Source organism: Tympanuchus pallidicinctus, unplaced genomic scaffold, assembly GCF_026119805.1.
Source record: "Tympanuchus pallidicinctus isolate F22 unplaced genomic scaffold, pur_lepc_1.0 scaffold6, whole genome shotgun sequence".
NCBI lineage: Eukaryota > Metazoa > Chordata > Aves > Galliformes > Phasianidae > Tympanuchus > Tympanuchus pallidicinctus.
In genome coordinates, this window is record NW_026294780.1 from 489,354 (window position 1) to 510,769 (window position 21,416).

The 21,416-nt window shown below is 38.5% G+C and overlaps 1 protein-coding gene across 3 annotated transcripts in view; it reads right to left on the reverse strand.

Moving 5' to 3' along the window:
• Positions 1–15,149: 15,149 nt before the first annotated feature.
• FRMPD4 (FERM and PDZ domain containing 4) overlaps positions 15,150–21,416 on the reverse strand; it is a 298,756-nt gene continuing 292,489 nt past the window's right edge. For 2 of the 3 annotated variants that reach the window (XM_052664668.1, XM_052664667.1), the window contains exons 15-17: positions 19,869–20,927; positions 18,282–19,553; positions 15,150–17,071 (exon numbers count right to left, since the gene is read on the reverse strand). In XM_052664668.1, the coding sequence (XP_052520628.1) occupies positions 15,720–17,071; positions 18,282–19,553; positions 19,869–20,927 (3,683 nt within the window). In that variant the 3' untranslated portion in view covers positions 15,150–15,719. Of the gene's footprint in view, positions 17,077–18,281; positions 19,554–19,868; positions 20,928–21,416 lie in introns of all 3 variants that reach the window. The other variant, XM_052664669.1, reaches the window with a different exon arrangement.

Here is a 21,416-nt window from a genome sequence, read left to right on the forward strand (position 1 = left end):
TGAATGACATTCTTTCCTTTTTCTTTCCCAATACTAAATATGTCTCTCCAGAATAAAGTATTTTTCCCACATTCATTTTCACTACAAAAACAGTGCTTCTTTCTTACATTTTGAAAGCAATTTTCAGGAAATAAAGAGACATCACTTATGTGTGAGACTTCTGTAATAAAAAGTTGGCTTTCTACATTGTGGGAATAATACAGCACAGCTGAATATGGAGAGTTTGCAGAACTTTTTATTGAGATTTCTTTCTTTCATATATACTAGGGCTGCTCCTAAAGTAATGCCTCCTATTTTGTTATCTTGGCCCACCAGGTCAGAGTTGGATCTTTTAGACATCTTTATTAGAAATAATGCTGCAGAAATGACCCTTGTCTTTCCTTTGAGTCTAAAGCCAAGGTGGAGTTACTAGGATTTGTCTGATAAATATCATACTGAATCTTAATGCAAAAAATTACAGTTGGAGATTTATGCAAAAATAAACAGACCCAGCAACCAACAATCCTTGCCTTTAACAGTGCCAGAAGATGTACCCATGAATTTAGAATGTGGCTTTCACCAGAAGGGGCAGTAAAATAAGTCATAAAATGAATAAGCAGTATGTAGTTCATCCCACATTTTCAAAGGCAAATTCAGTTTAGATAACCTCTATCAACATTTTCTATTTTTTTGTGAGATTCAAAGCTACATATTAAATATTACCTTTCCACTTCATATGCATTTAGACGGATAGGAAATAATTGCTAAAATCTGTATCTGGATAGCTATGAACCTTGAAAAAGTTCATATTCTCCCATCACTTTCATAGTTTTCTTTTAAAATATTTCTAGAATTATTCCCTAATTGGTCTCTATACTTTTTTTTCTTTTGGTTTCTCTAATTCTTGGAAGAAAGATAAATATGCCCCATAATGGACTTCTGCTTTGCTTATTTAACCTGATAAGGATCTACAAAGATTAGTTTTCTTTTCATACCTTTACCAATAAGGTGACATTAGCAATCGGAAGATATTCCCATTAAGCCTCTGATTCACGCCATATAGAGATACAGCATTACATTTCTCTGGCAGCATTGTCCTTGTTCAACAGATCTTAATTAAGGATTGATTTTAATTCCATCTGTAATGAATACATGAACAAAAAGATTAAGTCTTTTAACCAAGCTTATCTGAGACTGAAAATAATTGAAAAGTTTAAGGTGACAGACTGAGACAAGACTCTCTAATGTAATCAAGCCACTAAATGCACCAGGATGCTAATTTGGCTATCAAACACTGATCTAGTGTTTGCACAGAAGAAACAGAAGTGATTTTTTATTTCAAAATTAATTACAATGTATTCCAGAATGATTCATTGTTTTCCCTTACTTTGTAAGTATTCCAGGGATCTCAGTAAAGGCACAAAACAGAAACACAAGCGCAGACCTTGTATCACAGAATCACGCAATCACAGGGGATGGAAGGGATCTCTGGAGGTTATCTAATCCACCTCCTGCTAAAGCAGGTTCTCTATACCTTTCCTCATAAAGAGATGCTCCAGGTCCCCAGTCAGCTCTGCGGCCCTCAACTGGGCTCTTTCCAGCAGTTCCTGGAGAAGCCCAGAACTGGACACAGTGCTGAAGATGTAGCCTCATCATGGCAGAGTAGAGGGGGAGGATCACTCTCCTCGAACTGCTGGCCATGCTCTTTCAAATGCACCCCAGGATATCATTGGCTTTCTTTCCCTCAAGGGCACACTGCTGACCCATGGTCACCCTGCTTTTCATGGGAACACTCAGGTCTTTCCCTGCAGAGCTCCTTTCCAGTCTAGTTGGAGACTTTCCAGATAGGCTTCAACTAGGCTGTAAGCAATTGATCACAGCCCTCTGAGCTCTGCCAGTCAGCCAGTTCTCAACCTACCTCACTGTCCACTCATCTGTCCCATGCTTCCTATGGGAGACAGTGTCAAAAACCTTCCTGGAGTCAAGGTGCACGTCTATTGCTCTCATCTACCCAGCCAGACAACTTGTTTATGAGATACACTATTCAAACTAGGGCAACATCAACTTTTCCTGGGTAGATTTAGACAGAGTGGAATGAAAAAAGAAGATTGTTGGCCACAGCTTAACTTAGGTTTTGAATCTTCTATAATCTTCTAATTCTCTAATTCACTCCTCTGGGAACTGCAACCTTGATTTCAGACATCTTACCCACCTCCCCGTTCCTCCTCTAACACAGCTTGCTCTGCTGAGTTTTAACACATTTGGGACAAAGTTCGATTTTTTGAGGACTACCTAAACTTGCACATCAGTTTCCCTTTGAAATATTATCAGATGCCTGATGGCTGGTCTTGTGGCTATTCATGCATCTGATGGATATTTGGTTTGTAGGCTTTGTTGCACTGTTTCTTTGCCATAATGAAACAGAAAAATCTCCAGCTTAAAAATAACAACAATTCTATCCTCATGAGAATTTTAATCTGCGGTTATATGATTTTCTCATTTGACTTCACATAGCTGTTTGGAAGGCCGATTGCTAAAGACATTCTGAATTTAAGATAATTGCAAGATATCTGGCCTTTTCAACCCAGGCCATTCGATGATTCTATGATGATTCTATGATTTCCCCAACGGCTTGTGCCTTGCAGTAAGAACTTTTCTACTGCCTGATGGGATGTTCTAAGAAGTTCAGCCCTTAAAGACCCAGTCTTATATAAAAGCTTCACAGCACAACTATCAACACTGACTACAAAAATTAACTAGGTCATTAACTAAAGCTACTCATGTAGTCTGTGAACTGTTCTGCAAGGATACCTGAAAGGAGACAAATAACACCAGGCACCAGTACAGGCAGGGACAACTGGCTGGAAGGCAGCTTTGTATATAAGAAGGTGCTGGTAGGCAACGACCTAAACAGCATCCCGGACTGCATTAGCAAGAGGGTGGCCAGCAGGTCAAAGGACATAATCCATGATGCTGTGCCCATTTTGGGGCACCCCAGGAAAGGAAAGACACTGATAGAGGAAGTGATGGAAATGGAGAATCTGAGAGAGCTGAGGCAGTCTTCTCAAGAAGAGAAAACTGAGAAGGATATTGCTGCTGCCTCCAGCTACCTGAAGGGAGGTTATGGAGATGACAGAGGCAAAGTGTTTTTAAAGTTGCATAAAAACAGGATGAGAGGCAAAGGACACAAGCTGGAGATGGTGAAATTCTGAATACAGAGAAAAAGCCTTTCACCAGGGGTTTATCAGACACTAGTTCTGGCTGTCCAAAAATGCTTTACCCTTGAAACACTTCAAACTCAACTGGTCCCAGAGCAATTTGATCTTCCATCCTGTATAATTCTGTCTGCATCTCAGATATCGAAAGAGTAAGGCCTTATAGCTAAGCCCTGTTCTCTCCTTAGTAGGGCATGGGAGGCATAATAGCTGTCAGTCTGTATCATTTGTATTTCAAGTGACAGCCTGCTGTGACATCCATTGCTTTTTTACGAGTATTGTTTTCACCGCAGGAATTCTGTGTTTCATTTTCAGGGTAGTAAATTATGTTGACTATTACTTTTTCCTATCTATCTTTTATACTACTGCAACTTTCCAGTGTTTCCGAAACAATTCTAGAGAATTTCAAAAATGTTTTGGCCATTTCCTCTATTCAAAACAGAACATCTATTTATTTATCTTTAGATTTTTAGAGAGGAAAATCAGGATAAAATTAAGAAGAATCAGATGTCCTTAAGGACTAGAAGTGATAGAAGTGGGATAAATGTGCAGTGTCAACAGATAGTGCTACCAGCCTTAACTGCTGGTACTAATCAATGCCAGGATGATAAGGAGCTACTGACACGCTGATATTGGAAAATGTAAATGAGATCATATTATGCACACGTGTCAGTAGAGACAGATCACTATCAAGGACTGATTAAGCACATTCTGATGAATCTCCTACATCAAAACAGTAGAAGAGGTGTCGAATTTAGCTAAAGAAAAACAGAAGGAACCTGTCTGTATTCAAAGTGGAAAGATGCCTTCAGAAGTTGGCTGAGAGCTGTTTAAGGGCTACTGCTACAACAAACACAAGCATTTTAATCTGGAAACTAAAATGAAATTTCTAGGGGGTGGAAGGAGTAAGGTTGAAGATCAACTATCCAGGAGGAGGTTGTACAAAATTTAAGTGAATATCAACACTGCATGTAAAGGAATTTTTTTTAGTTCTGGTTTTGTTTTGCTTTGTTTAGCTCTAGAAATAACTAAAAAGAAGAATTAAATACATCTGAACAGGTCTCTAATCAAGCACTTAAAATTTTTCCTATCAAAAGTTAAAAAACTTCAAAAGTAAACAAGTCTACCTCCTCAAAATTAATCTTATCCTTCTCATATGTGTCATTTCCACTGAAAACTAGTTTGGTGCACAGGCACTGGGATGTTCAGCCATGTATGAAACAGGACATGCAAAAAGAAGAGACACAAAGGAGACAGTAATGAACACAGCTGTACAGAATAGTATTCTACTCCTGCTACGCAAATTTGACGGTGCTATTTCAGGATGCCTTACAGCATTCTCTGTATCTTTCCCCTTACAGTACAACAGAAGTCCAAAAGTCCTCTGTATTTTCCTGATTCAACTTTCCAGAGTCAACTTTGACTCTCCACTAAGTGAGATGAGGAAATATGGATGCTTAACAGACAAATGGTAGCCACAAATGGCAATTTTAAATTAAAGGAACGATTATCCACAAGGAAAGAAATTGGTCTTAATAAATGAAGGACGTTAAAATGATATACATTTTTTCAGTGCTTATTCTGTACAGGTTTCTTTTACATTTGAAAAGAATAAGTCATATTTTTCTTGTCTGTAATTTTCTGATCTTCATACATAAACCACCAGTATGTTCCGATGCTATACTTGCAGGAGAGCATCTAAAACAACTTTGAAGACTTCTAATCCACATCGTTTCAGATTTTCAATGTCTCTTACTTGATTGTGTTTAAAATGACACCAACACTCTCGGCTGTCAGCCAGAACTGACCTTGTGCTAAGTCAAGAAGAGTTTGCAGGAGTAAGCCTTACATTAACTCATTGACTGTAATGATCTGAATGGAGCAAGCTTGATGGGGTCTGGTCACCAGTTGGGAGAATTTGATAACTTTAAAATATCTTTAACGTGTCTGGATAAATTATTAATAAGGAAACAAACAAACCTATGTTTGCACTTCAGGCTTCTCCTACAACATTTTGTGCTTTCATTCTGCAGTACCAATGAAGGGACATAAGTTAATGGACAACTGCTTTACTAGAGTCCCACTGACATCACTGATGATGCACATTCAAAGCAAAGAATGAATGTCACTGGATGGCTTCTGATATAGCTCTTTTCTAAAGTGCTGGCAGAATATTTTAAAACCATCAAAATGTACTTTGCTCTCTGTCAACAAACTGAAGGCTTTTGAAAAATTAAACTTCAGGTAGATACCACGGTTGCCCATTTTAAGCTGAAAAAGAGATTTAACAAAAGCTGTGAGTATGCAGAGTGTGTAATTTCATGGAAATTGATGTGCATTCTAAACTACAAGTGTAAACAAACAGCTGCTACAAACCCATAAAATGGCCCATGTGAGACTGAGAATCATTTCTACAAAACCTGAGCATTTGAATCAGAATATAAGAACTATGTGAAATTATTGGGAACCTCTGCCAAACCATCAACGTATGTTCTACAAAAAAGGATAGCATTTGCCTGAGAAAAGGGAAACAGTTTTTGACTTCTCATTTCAAACCGTGACATTATACCTGAAATAATGTTGCACATTTTCCATCTGCCTTTTTTCTATCGGTTCATTTCTTACTGATATGATTTACTAATATTGATCTGAATTTACTTGATCTAGGATTTAGAAATATAAGGAAAGATATAGCAAGGTATCCTGCTCATTCTAAATTATGCAAAATACAATTTATGTGATTTCTATACTAATGAGGACTCAGTGATAACTATCGTTACACTCTGAGCAATGATGAATTCCTGTTAAAGACTTCTTTTTAGGTTTGGTGCAAAATAAACTGCTGATATTCAAACATTCCCAGTGAGGCTTACAAAGCTTTTTGCTTTATTTTCAGAGCTGATGGCATATAGAATGTAGGGACACAATGCATTGCATGTGCATAAGGTGCTCTGGGAGGCAGTGCTGGCCTCAACTGTGGGAGAATGAGAAGGCTGAGATGTTTTCCATCTTGACTGAGCACAGGCATGATTGGGCCTATGAAGTTGTGCAGTGCTATCAAAGTTATTCTACTGTGCTGACCCCTACTGGCTTGATTATTTGTTTCAGAAGGGCTAATGCAATCTCATGACATAAAAGTAAGGAGGGAAAATACCATGAAAATAATGCTGCATGTTAACAAGCAAAAATTTAGAAAGCTTCATAGATGTTCTGAATCCATACACTGCAATACCCTTACAGTTTTCTAGCTGAGTTCCTTTAATTGCGGCCATAAAGAACATAGACCTTTAAACACCTACAAGGCAAAGATGAACATCTGAGCTGCTTACTACTTCTGGCTCCCTTAATAATTCATCAGATAGAAGAGGGAAACATTTACCTCTTCATGATGTCTACTTACAAATGATGTGAGTAGCATCTACTACTGACAACTTCTCTCTGGTTTGAAGGGAGACCAGTGTGACCAGCTTGCATTTGAACATACCTGTATTTTCTAATGGCAACATTCAGATTTTTTAAAATGAATCCTAATTTTTCCTGTGTCACTAAACACGTTCAACTTACTTTCCAGAGAAAGAAATATATGAGATTCAAGAACCTCCCTAATGTGTTTGAGCAATTAATATTCAGCCTTCAGCCCTAGCAGCTTGAATAAAATCTCTCATTTTACTAGGACATCTGGAACTGTTGTTTAGTCTTCAGTGCTAAATTGAATTGAAACTATATCCTTAAGCACCTTTGGAGGAATTCATACTCTGTTCAGTCTTAAATGAGGAGAAAGATCAAACAGAAGAAACCAATCACAGCATTACTCAGCATGAAAAATTGTGTGACCACAGAAATTTCTCTAGTCACAGTAACTTTGACAAAACTATTCTTTAAGTGTTCAGCGAATCAAAAGTTCATAAGCAAAACTTTAAGAAGTACAAGCATGAATAAGGCAAACAATTAGACGAGGAAAAAGACTGAAAATATGGGGTTTGTGGCCTAACTGGCCTTGAGCAGATTCTGGGGAAAAACCACACGTTCCTTAATTTGAATGCATTTCTTCTGGAGAAGCAATGTGCCCACTGCCTTTTGGGGCACCTTGTTGACTTGGAGAAGCCTCATCAATTCAGAGACGATCAGACGTCGCTAGCAAAAATGAAGAGCAGATGAACTTGACAAATACTAATTGATGTGAATTAAAATTTGAAATAGTGGGAAGACAAATGGGGGAATATTAATCTCCCTACATTAATCACTGAGACCAAGCTGGTTGTCTAGGCTTCCTGTATTGTCAACAGGAAAAGTGCACATACAGAATGTGATTTATCCCAGCAATCTTTGAATGCACCTCTGGAGGTGCCTCTTTCTCTTCCTGCATTGATTGTGGAGTGTGTTTAGGAGATTTATACCTGATTCTCAACATCTAGACAACTAAAGTCAAGCAAGATGGATTCTACACTGGGGAGTAACAGCAAAAAGGTCCACCTAACTTCAGTTTTAATTGACTGAGGAGAAAGAACTGAGCATACCAATAATTCACAAAATGACTCTAAGCCACTAATACACTTCAGGCGTGAAAGGCAAATGGGGTCCTGTGACGTGCCAGACAAATGTTCCATGGACAGAGAATTAATAATGCCCCTATAGAAAGACAGGTAAGATCCCATTTGAAATTTGATGTACAAGTATCAGTCAGAGAACTATCTAACTATAAAGACAGTGTTAGAACTAGCCTTTTATCATAGACTTTGACTAGCAATTCAAAGCCAAGGTCACTCAAGCTTGCATCAGTGATATACTGGTACAGCTTTCTACAAAAACAGAATCAAAAATACCAAGAAGCGTCCTGATGCTGCCTGTTTGCACTGAGAACATGCACGTAGACACAGTGAGAAGATGGCATCTTTCAATCCAAAGGTTCTACAGACATAACCAATATAAATTGCATAAATCACACTGCAAAGAAAAAGACTTCCAACATATACCTGTTTAACTTGCCAAGTACAAACAAGCACATTCAGGAAGAATAACAGAATTTTAAATGAGATTCTTCTTTCACAAACTTTGCAGAGCAAGCTGCATTTTCCTGAATTTCAAAATAAGTTGGAAATGGAAAACGTAGCCAAAAAAACCCCAGCAAATAAAACCCAAGCAATATAAACCACAGTATCTTCAGATGTTGTTTAAATAAGATGTCAGTGTGTAACTCAATTATAAAAATCAAATTTCTTTTATCATCTTTTACTCTCCATACTATAATTGGTATAGAATCTTCTAAACCCATACTGATGTACTGTTTCAAATATAAGACGAAGCATTGAATCAGGTTTCTCATGTAGAAAGAGTGGGAAGAAAAGACATTCAAAATAAATTTCTTTTTTTTTTAATCAGTGAGACTGGAAGAAAAAAATTCAGACAGAAGGAAAACTGATATCACTGGAAATGACTTTATAGAACACGAAAAATGGTTTCATTTGCAGTCTTACCTTCATGTCACAAGTGATGGTGTGAGGATTGAGCTGACTGTCTCCAGAGACGTTTCCGCTTCCCAAGGCTCCTCAAGATGGTCTCTGAGTTTTGCTGGAGGTTGCTGAACCTTTCCACCAGGCATAACTTCATCCTTCTGGAGGGCATGCTGGCAGGTATATCCACAGAAGCATCTCCAAGGTAACATTTTGCATTTTTCCTTTAGGCACCATATTTTACCTGAAGTCCAATCACTATACAAACAAAGCAACTGAGAGGCATGCCCCCATTTATACTGTCAAAAAACAATTTCCCAGTTCTCAGAGAATGCCTTGCTCTCATCTTTCTTTCATTTATTTAGAATAGATTTTCTTTTTACTATTCTGTTTCAGTAATTTAAAGAGAAAATGCTGCAGTAAACATTTTCTTTTTTTAAGAAGGCAGGAACTACTTTAAAAGCAAAAGCCTGTGAGGCATCATTGATGAGAGGCATACCCACTGTATCTCTTTTTAAGAAGTGGCATTTAAATGTGAAAAAGTAAAAAATGAAACGAGAAAGGGATAAAATAGGAAATAATAAAGTCAGGCAAAAAAAAGAAAAAAAGTGTAAACCAAGAAGAATTAAACATAACTATCGACAGTGTGTGAAAGGATTGAAAATCACAGTTATAGAAAGCTGAAAGTTAGCATGATAAATAGCTTGCATCTAAGTGCCTAAGCCAAGCAGTGTCCTGTGTATGCTTCAGAGACATTAAATCTTTTGAATTGGAATAAGTTATAAGGCACATCTGCCTGCTTCAGTTAGTGATGGTTCAGCATTATTAAGGAGAATGTCAACAGTGCAATTGGCTCTATTTGTAGCTATAAATGTATTTGCTTGTAGAAGTGACCTATAGCAGAAGCCCCAAAATAACTATTCAGTGGAGCTGGGAAGCTTTAAAGCTTTCCAACAAAACATGCTGACGTTGGCTTAGAATGAAGAGAAAGCGTACAAGCAGTTTTCTGCTTTTCATAGAATCAGAGAATCACAAGGTTGGAAACGACCTACAAGATCATCCAGTCCAACCATCTCCTCATCACCACTGCCACCACAAGCACTAAACCACATCACGCAGCACGTCATCCAGATGCCTCTTGAACACTGCCAGGGACGGCGACTCCACCACCTCCCTTGCAGGCCATTCCAGTGCCTGACCACTCTCTGAGAGAAAAAGTTCTTCCTCATGTCTAACCTAAACCACCTCTGATACAACTTGCGGCCATAATGCAGAAACTGAAGAACTTGCTTTTAGTGCAGAAAGTAGTTGAAAATAAGATGGAGAAATAAGCCTGGTCTTGCAACTAGAAAAAGGTTGATTTTGAGGCTGTTCTTTCTGAAGACTGTCAGTTCTTTGGGCCATCCATGAAGATACGAGAGGTATCCTAAACGGCAGACATGGCAGCAGGATGATCAGTCTTGACACAACTATGGAAAAATCTTCAGGCATCCGTGACCATCCATTGCTGACTCAGGGGCAGACAAGACCCTCATCTGAGTCTGTTCATGAAAGAGAGAGACTCAAAGTAAAACCAGATCCTTTGGCATCTTTTTCAGCAAAACCAGCCCTGGCCATTTGGAAAGTAGCATTTCCACATCCTTCCATGGACACTGGAAAATACCCTATGTTATATTAAGAATCTTAGCAGTTCTACTGAAACTAAAGTCTGAAGAACCAGCTGAAGTCTTCAGGCTGTCAGCATTAACATCTAAATACATCAGCCTGAAACCTATTCTACATTTGAACTTTAAGTTCAGCACAGAAGAGAAGCATGCTTTCAAGGATAAAGCTACTGATGACATTTACTGTCACCTCATGCTGTTGTTTTAATGGCATATACAATGCACAGGAATCTTACAATGCTCTGCCAAAGAGGATTTACAAAACATCTTTCTCTCTGAAGCGCAAATTGAAAAACATCACTCTAAAAATTGCTGTGTAACAACTCAGTGTCTCCCGTATCAAGTCACAGGGCAGAAATGTTTGTTGCTATCTGTTCTCAACAAATTCTATATTAAAGGTAGCTAACTTCTTTTTGCTCTCTCTTATAGTAAGAAACATCAACAATATTGTTTATTATTGTAAGTTTAATTCCATCTTTTTTGAAAGCCTTCTGTCCTATTATCTTTCAGCAGTAGCTCACAGGCAGGATAAAGAATAGAGTCTGAATTCAAGAAAGAAATAAAACTTACCATTAAATAGCCTTCTCTAAGATTCATAGCCTATAAACAAATATGTTCTGAGGGGTACATCTACACCTTATCACTCCAGAAGGCAAAGTACTTCTCTTCTGCAGTAACTATGGAGGATGCAGTCATACTGCTGTCACCACCTTTGGCACAACAGTATAAAAAACAAAGTATGCCATAAATTAAACAATTTTAATCCTTTCTCAGACACAAAGTCTAAAATAGTGAAGAAGTCCTGCTAATAGAACTCAGGTTGTCTTCTTCTTCCCCCTTCCCTTCCCCCCTCCCCCCACACACACAATTCATGAATTAATATCTATATATTTGTTCCCATTATGAATAGTTACACAACTATCTGCATAAATTACTTAGCAAAGGACCTTGATGTCCCTCGTGCAAACTGCACTTCTACATCAACTCTACAACTGCTCTTGAGACAGTTCACCAGACATGGCACAGTGCCTGGGGAAACAATGATAGATATATAACAGTTTAGAAAGCCAACAGCCTCACAGAAGATGTATAAACTCCACTGGAAGTATCAATTCCAAAGTGCAGCACCCTACCATTCATTTAGGTAACTACTGGATCTGTTAGAGGTGCACACAGTCTATAAAATTTCTGAGAAAGTCTAGAAATATAAAAAAAAACACCTTATTTTGCTATTAAAAATACAAAGGAATGCTTGCTTCTTAAAAGCAGAAAGGGATGTGAAGGAAAACATAAATAAATCTAAGTGACACTATCTCCAGTAGCAACAATGTCTGCATCTAAGAGATGATCTGTCTTTGAAGAGTAAAGTCAAGGAAGGAGCAACCAGAGGGGTGTGAATTTATTTCATTTTACTAACAGAGAAGATGACAACAAAGAAAGTTGCCTTTATTCAGAAGGAGAACCCATGATAGCAAAGATCATCAAATTCAAATTCCAACTGCTCACTGACTTGGCAGAAGGAAACATCTTGATAATCAAGGCTGAGATGGATATTAAATTGACTAGCATGGAGTGCAGATGAACTGGAACTCCATGACACTAATGTGAAGCTTCCAGTCGTTTGGACTAGTCCCTGTTTGAATCTGTTTCCCAGACAGAGTGTCAGACCTTTCAGACTGGACAAGGCAAAAGGTAATCCTGAAATAAATCCCTGACAATTACATGAACAAAAAAGAACTTGATTGGTAGCTGAGGAGCAGTGAATTATTTGCAGGTCATCTTCTGTCACAGACAATGTGCTAAGAACGAGAGAAGATGGGTGAAGGGCAGGTACCGTAACAGCAAACATCCCCCAAAGCTGAGGAATTAGATGTACATGAACCCAATTGCAACTGCAAGAAAGGGCTTAAAATAAAAAAAAAGGATACAGAAGATTTGTTTTGTGGAGTAGGAGACTCACTCATGACTTTTTTTTTTTTAACTATTCCATAACTATAGAATAATAAAATAATTATAACTTTTTTTTCTTATCTTTTCTTCTTGTCCTTAGAAAATCAAAGACCAGCTCCTAGAACTTGCAGGACAAAGTTACTGAGAGGCCAGTTTCTCAGTTTCAGATAATGCTCTAGTATAAGACAGATCAGTATCTCATGTCTCAGGTGAGCAGTGAGGACATCGTGCAGCATTTTGGCTCCCCCAGTGGTCACGGAATGATTTAGTTATGCTTAAACAGGAGGGGAAATGTCAGTATGTAATTTTGTTTCTCAATTTCAAAGTGGTGCTTTGCCAAATACTATTTTAGAAAATAGACTGAACTCAGGAATGTAAAAATAATAGCGTTGTCAAGTTAAACATCACTAAACATGAAGTATACTCCAGACCAAAGTATCCCGTTTAAAATTTCTTTACTAATTAAATGCAAGAAGGAGGCCAAACTGATGGCACTTCTTGACGACTTGAAGTTGATGTGCAAGGTAATGCATTTCAGAATTACTAACAGTTATCACTGTTATCATCTGGTGGTGTCCTTAGCTGAACATAATAAGCAGAAGAAAAATGAAAAATACTTGTAAAATATGATTGTGAGCCACAGATCTAGTATGTCTGTGAATACACATGATTCTAGGAGACCACAGCCAAATATGTCCAGCATGGATTGGAAAGTACCTACGCCATTGTGCAAAGTCCTCACAAGGCAGCATTTAAAAGCCTGCACACAGTTCTGCACAGAAAGATTAGGAAAGAGAAATTCACACCATCCCAGGTGGGGTTATCACAAATTTGGGGGAAAAGAGAAGTTGAAACTGCCTTTTATGAAGTGACTTGGAGAGCTTGGGTAGACGATACTATTTATCAAAATTGAGACAGAAATTAGCAGTGGTTTATGAACTCACACCAGTGAGTCCAGTGGAGGGCTATCGTGCTGCTCACGGGCTGAAGCATGTGATAAGAAAGCCCGAGGAACTGGGTTTATTCAGAGAAGGCTCAAGGTAGACTTACTTGCAGCTCAACGGGACAGACGAGAAAACAGAGCCTGACTCCTCTAAGTGTGGACAGATATAATGAAAGATGTTGGAACAACAATGGGAAATTCTGACTAGAAATATTTTTTATAGAAATCATTATTTTACTTATTTTTAACCAGAAGGATTCTCAAACGTGCTTAGAGAGAGTGTGGGACCTCCATCATTGGATGGTGTCCAACATTCCGATACTCATCAACCCAGTAACCCAATCTGATTAGATCTGCTTTGAGCAGGGACTGGACTAGATGAACTCCAGAGGTGCACTTAAAACCCAAATAATTCTACAATTCTATGAAAAAAGTACTAAAAAGGAAAAACAACAGCAACAATAAAAGACTATAGTTAATTATAGGGAGCAAAAATGAACAGACTTCCAATCAGAATATTTCTTAGATATAAGGGCAATCAAAATCTAGTTACCTTTAAATACAGTTATAATCTAATTCGTAATCTAATTATGAAAGGGAGTGGAATGAAAATGACCAGACTATCAACTCTGAAGGAGCCACGTGCCTATGCTCTATCTTGATGCCCAGTTCTGATGACTCTGTATTTCCAAATAACTGATAAATTTCTTACATAAACTCACAAAGCAGTAAAGGGATATGTATATATATATATATAAAAGCATCTTTTCATCAGTATAAAATACTCAAAAAACAGAGGAAAATAACTGTCTGGCAACCACAGCAAAAGAGCAGCACACTCAGCCTCACTTTGAAAGTGGCTCTCAGTATGAGAGCACTAACACTTAGATGTATGTAGGACATGCTGGCATCCCCCACCATCAAACTAATTCATCCTGCAGCCTGCCTCTGAGCAACAGTCAAGCAGTGGACCGAGTGGTCCTCATGCAGAATGAGTTGGTCTAGGAAACTAGCTACAGAAAACAAAGTTTCTGATATTGAGTTTCTGGGGATGTTTCTCTGAATTCAAAGAAAAAAACACTTCTCTGAGTTTCATAGTGATGTGTATTATTCCATACAAGAGAAAAAATTCCTTAGCAAAGATTTGATTTTGTTGGCTTAGTCCTCCTTGTCCAGCATAGAAAGCTTCGTACTTGCTTCAGTTGAGTGGATAAGTTTCCAAAATATATGGTCATATTCTTTACACGTGACATTATGAAAAATGGATGAAAATATACTATACCACTTTGGAGTTTGTACCAGTATGTTGTACTTTTCACAAGGGCTGCTGCTCCTAAGTGGCTGGAAAGATTAACAGATGTTCCTGATAAAGCCGACTTGCCATGTGAAAAAGAGCTTTTGGCTGTCTCTCTAATGCAAGACTATAAAATGTCTGGAAACAAGATTGGGACAGATTATCCACAAATTGCCTTTGTCATCACTCAGAGAAGAATGTTTCTGGCTTGAAATATTTCATAGATATTTATTGTATTCTGAAAACTTTGTTTTATTTCTAACTTATTTACAGTTAAACATTCAGAATCATAAAATATGAAGTATAAAATATTTAACAAAATAGATGCAGTTCATGTTGTTCAGATGCACCATAGATTTATGATGAAACAGTAAACAGCACAGGAATTTCCTGACGGTTGTGTCTCTCATTTACCAGGGCAGATCTGCCCTATACATTCTCATCTGATCAGTATGGCATCAAATTCTCATTTCAGAGACCACCACTATTCTGGTTCCTATGTCCTCAGTCTGTCTTCCACAGTTACGTTCACTGTCTGAAATGCAACACTGTAATGTTCAATACATCACATACCCTCTAAAGTCGGTATATTCAATATTTTTTTTTTTTAATATAGAATTTCTAGAAAAGAAGAATCAGGTAATTCAGGCAATATGAACAAAAGAGTCATTTATTATATATATATTCTCTAGTAACTTATAATAGTCTCTTGGATTTTAAATGTCTCTTTGCTATTTTCAATGCTTAAAAATTATAACTTTAAAACATTAAATATTGTGTTATGTACATTATGATTTCATTTTTCATTTCTAAACATGGAGCATTCTCCAAGTGAAAACTTGGATTAAACAGAAAACAACTTCATTGACATAACAGACTTTAAAAGTTCACTTCATACAACCATAGGTTTGACTATATGAAAAATAGCCAAAAGTCAATTTGCTCCTCTACAGGATTTTTTCTGTTTGTTTTTCTAGTCGTGGGGAGAGGGGATTTTTTGGCTTTTGTTTTTGTATAAACGGAAGGACAGATCTGGTCAGCACTGTTGCCAGTGTTCAGTATTTTATCTTGTTTTTAATCACTTACCTATTTTATATAAAATAACAAAATATACAGAGAGAGCTGGATTTGTTACATTAGTTCATACACATAGAGTAAATAAAAGTTTTTTTTTTTTTTAATGTATGGCTTTGCAAAGGTAAATTATGAAGTGACTTTTGTATTTTATTTGTTTAAAAGCATTTTAAGAGAACGTGTTAGTGTGCTTACAATAGCGGCCATGGTAGTTGAATGTCGAGCCAAGAGTTTAATGCTAGGATCACTGGAGGTCTTGCCTGACACGGCTTCTGCAGCCTTCAGAAGACAAATGTAGTTTATTACAACCTCATCTATCTTAGCTATAATTTCCTGCTGCTGAGTTTCAGAGTTCATGACTTTAACTAAACGCATGCAGGCTTCTGTTAAGCAACAGAGTACTTGAAAGCTGGAAGTCATAGCTAAAAGCATTTCCTCAGGGCTTTTATCAGCCATGGCCATTTTCCTGCAGGCACTTCCCAACTGTCTAGATTCCATAGATAACAGTTGTTTATATTTAGAAAGTTTAAGGTCATATGTTTCAGGATGTAAATCTTCTCTCTTGCCCATGCTTGCTCGGACCAGTGAGAGTAACTCATTGGCATCCTTTTGTGCTGCAATAAATCCGTCAGGCATTGCATACGTCTTCTCTTTCATCACATTTATTTGTGTGATTCGTGCATCAAAGGCCACATCATTGAGATTCACATCAATTTGGCCACCTTGGGTGTCAGCACTGCTCTTCTCATGTTCATTAACTGCCTCTTCTTGCGGGAACTCAGCAGCTTTTGGGGTCTCCAAGTCTTTCTGTTCGTTTTCACTAGAAGAAGACTGACTGGCTGGTTCTGCAAGCTCACACGGGATCTCCGGTTCGAAGAGACACGAGAGCTGATGGCTGTCTCCATCATCTTCATCATCATTATCATCATTTCCCCTGCTCAGGAAGCAGTAGCTGAAGGGACCACGACACCTCCAGGTGCTGGTGTCCAGCTTCCGCAACGGCAACGCTCGACACTGCTTGGAGTGCTTCTGACTGGTGCCTGTGCCCAAACACCTCTTACTGTCCTTCCTATCAGTGCTGACATAAACACAGCTCTGGGAGAAACTTTTTGACAGCTTTTTGCCTGGAGAGAGTTCCAGCTTTCTCTCGGATCTGGATTCTTCTCTTTGGGTAATATCCAGGCTTTTCAAGCTGGCTGTGGCTGCCTTACTTTCAACCAGCATCTCAATGCCTGCAGATCCTCCAATGATGCTGCTGCTGCGTCTCAGCACTTTCCTGTTGTGCGGCATCCTGAGGCTTCCTCCTATCATGTCATATGGCCGTAAACTAACTGTTGCCCCATAAGCCTGATTCACTTTGGGAATGTCACAAGAGTCTTGATTTTGACTTGGCACCTTTGATTCTGATAGCATGGATGATAGCATGATGGAGTCAGCTAGAGGCTGTCTAGGAAAAGCTGCAGGCATGCCTCCTTGTCTTCCCTTTTCAGGCTCTGTGAAAGCTACACTAGGGGTAGTAGAAGAGCAGACAGAATAATTAAGCATCACCCTGATAATATTCAGAGATGAAGATTTTAGATATCTTTAATAGTAGGGTAAATTGATTGCTGGTGCTTTCAGTAGTCTCAGTTTCTCAAAATATTTCACAAAAACAGGTATTTCTAGTTCCTCGTGTCTTTTTTATTTCACTACAATGCCTTCTAAAATCTATCAAGAAATTTTAACTGAAGAATAGTTAACCATTCATCCTATTACAGCACACAGTGAAAAAAGGGAATAGAAAATAATCTATAAAACTTCTTACATACTGCTCAGCATACGAACTGGTTGCTTTCTACTAAATAATTAAATGAATATTTTCAGTTTAAATACCTTTTTTAACTATGCCCAAGAGAGCATGGAAAAATGCATTCATGGTAATTTTGGTTTGTTGTGTTAGAGCTTTTTTGGCAGAGAATTCACTTTTTTCATTCTTCATTTTCAGATTTCCATGCATTCCCACACTACTGCTACATGTGGGCTGCAACTCAAGAATAGGGCAGTGTTGGAAACCCAATAGAAAGCATTCCCAATGCTATCACTGAAAAACTGCATTTTTAAAAAAAACAGCAAGTTCATTAAGATGTTTGAAATTGGAACCTCAAAATGTGGTAATGATTCAATATGTACATTATTCTTAAAAGAAACACCTACTACCAGATGCTGAAGTAAATACATACTTCATATCGACTATTTCTCGCCTTTACATTTAAAGCTTTTTACTCATACTGGCATGCTTCTGACAACCTGCTAAAATAGCAAAAAAGCATAATAACTGACTCAATTTTTTCTCTCCTACATTAACACACCTTGTGAAGTCATCTTATAGTCTAAAAAGTATCCTAGAAGTCAAATGAATTTGGGTTTTGGAGAGACTTCCACAGAACACTTTCTCCCCTAGACCTCTACATAACTATCTCATATAAAATGTAGGAGCCTTATTCTTAACTGTAATGAGAGATTTAAAAAAAAAATTAGTATTTGTAAGCAGGTTTTAAAAAGATCTCAACATGTATAAATAAGGCAAATACATACAGTAAAGTCTAATCTCACCACATGCTACAGATTGTCGATGTAGTTTCACGTAAACAGGATGCAAACATCACACCTAATCTTCAACCTTAACATGCAGCTTTAAGAACAAGCACAAGAAACGCTTTATTACTGCTGTACCTGTAGTTTCTTTTATCTTGGGGATCCGATGACATCCTTCCCTCAAAGTGCCGAACAGTGGCTCAGCATTAATTGCTGAATGCACGACAGGCACTGCCATCCTGTGACACACAGCTTCAGGCTGCTGATGCAGGTCCTTGTATGTTGTTCCATGGTTTGGATGAATGGCAGCTCTTTCATCTGCTGGAATATAGGCAATGCCCTTCATTGATGGGTCGGAGATAATGTGCTTAACGTCAGAGGAACAAAGGGGAGATTCAACGGGGGTAGCACACGTGCTACTGCCTGTGCTGCATCCTGCATCCACCGAAGAGCACTGAGAGCTTTGGAGCGAGAAATGGCCTTCGCTTTGCAGAGATGACATGCGCTTAGCCAAGTGATATTCACAAAGTCTAGCCACACTCTGCTCAGCTTCTGGAAGCTTTGAAGGATGGTCATCTGCAGATAAGTCGGTATCTTCTGCATCGTTTAGGTCTTTGGCTGAAGACACGGGAGTCATATCTGACAAAAAGTTTTCACCTTGGCTAAGCCCTGAGGTGTCATCCTGATCCACCTCAGGATCCACTTCATCCTTACAGTCAGTTTCTGTTTTACCACGGACAGGAACTCTTGGAAAAGTCTTCCCGTTCGCTGTTTCTGCGCTTGGCTTATCTGCTGCCCCATCATCGGCACCATACCATCTTTGGCGAAAGGCAGTTCTCTCTACATTGAAAGTGCTTAGGCGTTGACTGTCTCTTGTTGAAATAGTTCCAAATTTAGCTTTTAGGTCTTCATCAGTCTCTGCTTTTTTAGTTCCCTGTTGCTTTTTCACAGTAGCGTTCCCATCGGAGGGTGTTTTTACTTCACTCTCTGTCATCTTATTTTTCCTTTTACCAGTGCAAGAATATACCAAGGATCCCATGTGCAATTTGCTAAAATAATCAGTGACAGATTTTGTTTCCATGGTCTCTGGCTCCATTTCCATGTTATCTGAATGAAGAATCTGCTTTGAAGGCACAACTTTTGATTGTAGGTCTGCAGCCTGACGACCAGCCAAAGGCTGTGAGGATTTCATGCCTGGCCCCCCAGCCTGAATCTTAGCAATGGGGAATTCAGTCTGCTCTTCCACAAGAGGTTGGTAGCCTTCACTTGTGGTCAAAAACATGCGTGCAGTGTTTTCTGAGTGTTTCTGCGCTGCGGCTAATTCAGAACTTTCAGTCATTTCAGAGGAATTTGTTTCATTGCCAGAATCTGAAGATGACTCAGGGCTATATGCTCGCAAGATAGCTACACCTGCAAGCCACAAAAAATAAGAGTCAATTAATGACAGCAGCTGAAGCACCTGCACAAGTGACAAGCAAAGGCGTGTGTTAGAGACAAAAATATTCTTTGTAAAAATACTCTGACTTTATTGCACAGTTCCCAGGACAGGTAGCTTAATAACATTAACAGCAGTTCCATTACATAATATGGAATATGAAGTATGGAAAATGATGGCCAAAAAAAAAGAAAAAAAGAAAAAAAGGAAAACCAAAAACCCTCACAAAATGAAGCATTGGATGAGATGGAATGATTTTCAATGAATAAATGTAACTATGGTGAAAGAACCTGAATTGTCATTCGTCTGCTGTTCCTCTGAAGCAGCCAAAGCTTCTAGTGCTTGAAGCGTAGAGACTACAGCATCATCTAGCCCCTTTTCACACTTCCCCTCTGTATTAGTAGGGACAGCATCGATAAGCGACACTGGAATGTCATCACTGCCTAGATTACTGGCTTGCTCCTTGTCATCTCTAGGCTGCGTTGCTTGATTCTGAGAGTCTTCCTCATCTGAACTGTCCCTGAAGCCAGGTGGAGGAGCAGCAATGGCCATGTTTAAGGTATGCAATAGGAAATCATCTTCATTATCATCACCTTCTGGAGGTGGAAGTGAAGTCAAATCAATAATGTCATCACTAGAACCAGAAAGGCTGAGAAGAGCAGGCCTATTGATTTCTCCTACCATAATGTCTTCTTCACAGCTTACTTCATCTTCATCTTCGGCATCATCTGTGTTTTCTGCATAACAAATATCATGCAGCAAAGGCTCTTCTATCCCTTCTGCAGCTCCAAATATTTTACCATCATTTATGGTTGCATAAACAGCATTTGTAGCAAACTGAATGCTTTCAGCATCTGGTGACAACTCCAGACCTTTAATGTCATTGGCATTATTAATATAAATGGCTCTTTGTTTTTCTAGTACTTCTGGACTTTCATCCAAAAGTCTTTCATAGCCAAGAGTCTGGGGATTGATACCATCCAAGTTATGATCTCCAAATATAAAGGAAACTTTTGCTCCTCTGGGAGAATCCTGTGCTTTCTTGCTAGATTCCAAACCTGAGAGTGACAGTAGTGAAGGCTGATTAAAATTTCTACTTTCTTCTGCATCAGTGGGGTCTTGCTTCGTCAGATGCTGATCAAATCCGCTTGAATTATACGTATTTTCTATGTACAGATGTCTGTGTTCTTTTTGACATAACAGACTTTCAGAAACATCTATAGTTTTCTGTTTAGGATCACCAAAAGACATTTGAGTCTCTTGATCTCCTTCAGCCAGGAAAGTGGTAGTTTTTGGTACACAGTTCCACTCAGAAGCAAGGAGATTATGCTTTCCTCTATTCTCAATTCCTGCCACATGGGAGAAAAAAAAAGACACACTGTGAAAACACAAAGCAAGTTTATGCAGTTTTCTAAACAATAACTTGTTAATACTCAGCAATGAACATTCTGAACAGGACAGCCAGTCCACCAAACACTTCACAAAAGCATTCTGAAGCTCACTTTTGCTCTGAGATAAAGAGCTGTTGATTTAATGACCTAAAGTTTAACTATTACTTTTGTACTTTAGAGCACAACTAAACCACAGCTAGTACAAATGCTATTCCAGGAGCAGTAACACAAAATCAAATTCTGAACTGGTTTCCCCAACACTGTGTGTATTCTTATAAAGATATACCTATATGACACAATAACATTCAGAGGGAGTATGCATCTGTTTCACTACACTTACAAAAGAAATTCATGCTATCAAAGGCTGGGTATCAGAGCATCATAAAGCTGAACTAGTACAATGTAGTGCCAAGTCTAAGGCAGCAATCCTCTCACTTGGCATTTGTA